Genomic DNA, 5,000 nt, shown 5'->3' with positions numbered 1-5,000 from the left:
ATCACAATGCACAGTGTATTACTATAACATCTACCACCATACACACTGGGGGCAACCAAGGTCTAATCCAACCTATAATGTGGGTGGGACACATTAAATGCATCTTCCTAAAAAGTAGTTATAGTGTCAGATGACTATGGAATGTACAGTAAACAACACTCTTGTGGCACTTCTCAAACTCGCCTTTGCAGACTTCAAAGGCGCAAAAATGCTTCCTGTTTTATGCAGTGATGCTGACAGATTCTATGGCTGAAGGGTTTTGACTTTCCTCAAAACAAATGACAAGTATTCCTAGAAGACTGTACTTGTTTTAAGTATTTTCAGGCCCTTTACACCTGCAAATATGTGCAGCAGAGCACAGGGGTCAGCAATTCATCAAAGATGAAATGGACAGACGCACATTCCTGGCCTCAGCTCTCCTTCCCTTCCTCTCTGTAAGCAGATGTCCCCTCTACCTCCTTCTGACATAAAACAGCTGTGTTTCTTGTGAAGTGAGCTGCATGTTGCTGCAGGTACGACCACCTCAGTACAGCTTGTTGTTATGGTCAGGTTTCAGACGGACGTGTGAGGTGTGGTAGTGCTGGTATGAGATGGATTTATTTATGTTGGGAGAGTGGTAGCAAAGACGTGACCGCAGTGGTAGCAAAGACGTGACCGCAGCCCCCCCCCCCCCCAAAAAAGGGCCTCAATGTCCCTCACACTTGTTTTTCTCGCCCCGTCTCACTCCTTTTGAACAGCACTGCTGAGGCACTGTACCAGTCCCTGGGCCCTGGGCGAGAGAAGCTAACAAACAGATCCTCTACAGTGAACTCAAACGTTTCCCGAGGCTTTTCCCCCCGCTTCTGGTGCACTGGGTATGTATTACCACATAGCAACGAGTCCAAATAGTGATAAGAATGCCGTGCCAATATTTATCAAAGGCGGAATATGAATAATGCTGGATGTCTATCTGATGGCAACACCCTATTCTGATGGGTGGCGAGCGAGAGAGCGAGCGAGCGGGAGAGAGAGAGAGAGCGCGCTGACAGTTTCCCTCTGCTTCGCCCTAACAAAAGCTGAAAGAAGCCTGTCCATTTCTCAGCAGGGACAGAGCCCCCCCACTCACAGCTGAACAAGGACTCCTCTGTCCACAGCCCTCTTTTACTTGCTCTCCCTCTCTCTCGTCTTTCTTTCTTTCTCTCTCTCCATCTATTCATCTGCCCTCTGGAGAACTTTCTCTTTTTCTGTCCCCCCTCCCCCTCCCCCACTTTTTTTTTTCAGTTGAAGGCGAATGCCTTCTGGGAGTTTCTGCTTTCTCAGAGGTTTCTTCTTTTGCTATGGTGTGGGCAATGTTTGTGTATGTTTGTGTGTGTGTAAAGTAAAAGTGTGTGTGTGAGAGAGAGGGGGGGGGGGGTTTGATTGTGTGTTTACCAGGCATAGATACAAAGAGACAGGAGATCTAGAGAACGAGGGCCAAGGGAGACTAGGGACTGCGTAAAAACTCACCGCCAGGTAGAGCATGGTGTACATGGCAAAAGATGCGTGGCCAGAGAAAAAGGACTTCCTGTGGGAGACACAGAAGATTGACAATTGGCATTTCCACTTGATAATTAATTAGTGCCAGCTAATGCCATCAAAACCCCATGGCTGATAAACCTTCATCTCTATCTTGCTTCAGGCTAGGTCACTTTGTGCACACACACACATACACACACACACACACACACACACACACACACACACACACACACACACACACACACACACACACACCAAATTAAATGTGACCTTAAGAGTGCATGAAACATCTAGAGAAAGCCATCTGAAGTCCAAATCAATCACAGACACTTTTAATGATGATCCATGTATCTGGTTTATCCTCAGATTCTCTACGTCGACTGGCACTACACTCCAACTGGCACGTGAACAGAACTCCAAAAAGCGCTAATCCGTGGGCTTACCTGGCCTCTTCCACCAACTTCTCGTTGGACTGCTTGCAGGCTGCTTTCATGATGTACTGCCCTGGGGTGCAGTTGATGGACTCGTAGGTGATGTTGCACACCGACAGGAAGTTGGGTCGGAGCCGGCCAACGCTCAGCTTGGCCATGTTGGTGAGCGACTGGCCCACGCAGCAGCCGAACAGAAAGCTGCCCAGCTCTTTGTAGAGGCAGGAGATGTAGTGGTTCTGGACGAAGGCCCGCGAGTGGACGCCCCGGAAGCGGACCCGATAGCACTCGCCCAGCGCAATCTGACAGAGAAGCACAGAGCACAGAGTTAGCGGAGTTAGCACAGAGTTAGCGGAGTTAGCAGAGCTGTGTGGAAATACTGATTCAATTCATTTACATTCATTTACATTTATTCAGTCTAATATTCTGATCTTCTACTGTGCTGATGTGTCATGTCTATTATTATCGGAGTCAATCTTTTTTATTTCAATTATCAGAGTTAAATTCGCACACTTCACCTTGCCACCCAGGTGACAACTACTAGAGCTATTGGAATGTCCACTGTTAAGAAGTTCACACTTGTGACACCTTTTACTGTATTATAGTGAGGCAGGTTTTTAAAAACAATAATATATATCGAGGTTTTACAATGTATGAAGGAATCATGACCTTATCATACTGTGGAGTCTAATTAAATAGACTCCTCTGGTTATTCCAAACCCGTCCTGCTCTAACCTTTAGAGTGATTTATAACAGAGCACCATTAAACCCTCATAAATATCCTATAGATACAGCCTAAGGAGCCAGACGAAGCCAGACATATTTATGGTTGTTGCATGGCTTTTTAAGTCATAAACCAAAGCATAACCCGAGCAGTAGATATGATGAAACCAGAGCAAGACTTCTTTGAAATCCTTGTGAGTGTGGAATATCAGATTCCCATAAATATCCCATAAGCGAGGCTGCAGATGTCAAAACACTTGACCATGCTGAACTTTACAGCAATTTACAGTGAATTTATTTACAGCATCCTTTCATACAGTCCCCTGATGTGTCTCAGAGGACAGTCAAAGGTCTGTGATAATGATGATGATGATGATGGTGGTGGTGGTGCTGGTGTCGCCCTCACCGTAAGACCGGTGATGATGATGCCTCCGGCGATGAGTAGTCCGTCCGGGATGGCCTCGCGCTCGATGTAGGGGTAGGTGATGGAGGGGTCGCCACAGAAAAAGCCTCTATTGTAGGGCTTCACCGCCTTCAGCTCGCAGGCGAAGAATGGGATGGAGGCTGAACAGACATAAACAGAGAAAACAAGAAGATTCCATGAATGAGTTACATACAGGTAGATGTGTTACATACAGGTAGATGAGTTACATACAGGTAGATGTGTTACATACAGGTTGATGTGGAAGTTATTCTCAGACAAGGAGGCCATAAAGAACACAAAGTTCATATGTGTTACTTGTTGTATGTGTGACCTTGGTTAAAGATTGGTAACACGAGAGGAAAGTGTCTTGAAAGTGTTTGCCAATTCTAGACAGACAGAATTCTTTCTATGAATATTGCATAATCACTCCATCTGGTACCACACTTATAATGGCCATCTGACATTAGACAGCATCTTCTATATGTGAATATATATAGCAATATGGAGTGCCAGTATAAAAAAGCATTTTTATCCAAGACTTTAGCTGTCACACACTAAACTGAACATGCCATTGCTTTGTGTGATTTAAGGAGAGCTCGAGGAGTCTGTCACTGTCTCCTTGCAAGGGATCAAGATTTACCCCAGAGATCTGACATTCCTGACATAACTCAACCAGAGAGAGCTGGAGAGAGAGAGAGGGAGAGAGAGAGAGAGAGGCCTGGGACAGAGAGAAGAGGGAGGAACGGGGGGGATGACAGCATAAAAAAGAGGATAATTGGGGGAGAGAGAAAGAGAGAAAGAGAGCTGAAAATATGGAGAGAAGACTTATTAAAGCAGCAAATGAGTGAGTGTGGAGAGATGTGTGGGCTTACAGTGTGTTGGCAGGAACAAAGACCCCACATTGCTGGATATCTAGCCCCTGTAAGGCACCCAGGACACTGCACATGTCCTCTACGGTCAGTCAACATTGGAGCGGCATTGCAAATTTAACATTTTTTTTTTTTTTTACTTTTTGTTCTTGACACTGTAAAGCACATTGTCAAGCTGCCCTGTGTATAGAAGCTGTGTTGCCTAAACTGTAATGTTCTTGTGGTGCAACTGAATCTGCACTAAAGACAGTTACTGCATCCCTTTAGATAAATAAAATCTGACTGTTCCCAGACAATGAGCAGAACATACACTAATACATCTAATGGTGGATATAAGTGGTCAAGGTCCTAGCCGCTACGCTGGGCAAACAAACCTCACTGCGGTGGGAAAATGTTCAGTGGATACCAAGTTGGATATTTTTTGGATTCGAGTTAGGCTACCAGTTGAACGAGGACGAGGGAAAAAAACCAGGACGTGCTGGAGATGAACTCTGCTCTGGATAGTTCATTTGATATGGTGGTGCCTTTCTGTGTGTGTGTGTGTGTGTGTGTGTGTGTGTGTGTGTGTGTGTGTGCGCACTGGGGTCTGTGACCCAAGAATATCCCATGCCCCTCTCTTTCCCTCTCTCTCTCTCCCTCCCTCTCTCCATCTATCTTTCTCCCAGAGAGCCAAAGAGAGCATGGGACTAATCATTAACCTTCCCTTCGTCCGTCCGGGTAGCTGGAACTGCAGGCACAAACACTGAGCCTGCCAGGGAATCACAGCGTACGTGACTGCCGCGGGAGAAGAGGAAGCACAGAGTTTTGGTCAGGACAAACGGACGAATGAAGAGATAGACAGACACATGCGCTTGACTGCAAATCGATTGGCTGCCAAGACAGAGAAAGAGCAGCCAGATGAAGGCCGCTGTATGTTTGTGTGCCACAATCCGAGTTCAGTCGACTGGGACACAGTTTAGGTGAAAGGCTGACTACGGCTCACTCAGGTGAGGTGAGGTCAGTCATTCATTTGCCAAACACCACCCACATCTTACCCACAAAGACGCACACACACACACA

General features: G+C 46.2%; 1 protein-coding gene across 1 annotated transcript in view; it reads right to left on the bottom strand.

The window, feature by feature from the left end:
- The window catches only part of ppap2d (phosphatidic acid phosphatase type 2D), a 22,709-nt gene that overhangs the window by 3,924 nt on the left and 13,785 nt on the right, over positions 1-5,000 (bottom strand). Inside the window, exons 2-4 of the mRNA XM_042086328.1 lie at positions 3,055-3,212; positions 1,941-2,227; positions 1,486-1,543 (exon numbers count right to left, since the gene is read on the bottom strand). Coding sequence (XP_041942262.1) covers positions 1,486-1,543; positions 1,941-2,227; positions 3,055-3,212 — 503 coding nt within the window. The remainder of the gene's footprint in view (positions 1-1,485; positions 1,544-1,940; positions 2,228-3,054; positions 3,213-5,000) is intronic.

The sequence above is a fragment of the Alosa sapidissima genome, chromosome 3 (genome assembly GCF_018492685.1).
Source record: "Alosa sapidissima isolate fAloSap1 chromosome 3, fAloSap1.pri, whole genome shotgun sequence".
Classification (NCBI taxonomy): Eukaryota; Metazoa; Chordata; class Actinopteri; order Clupeiformes; family Clupeidae; genus Alosa; species Alosa sapidissima.
This window is presented reverse-complemented; position numbering and strand designations above follow the sequence as displayed.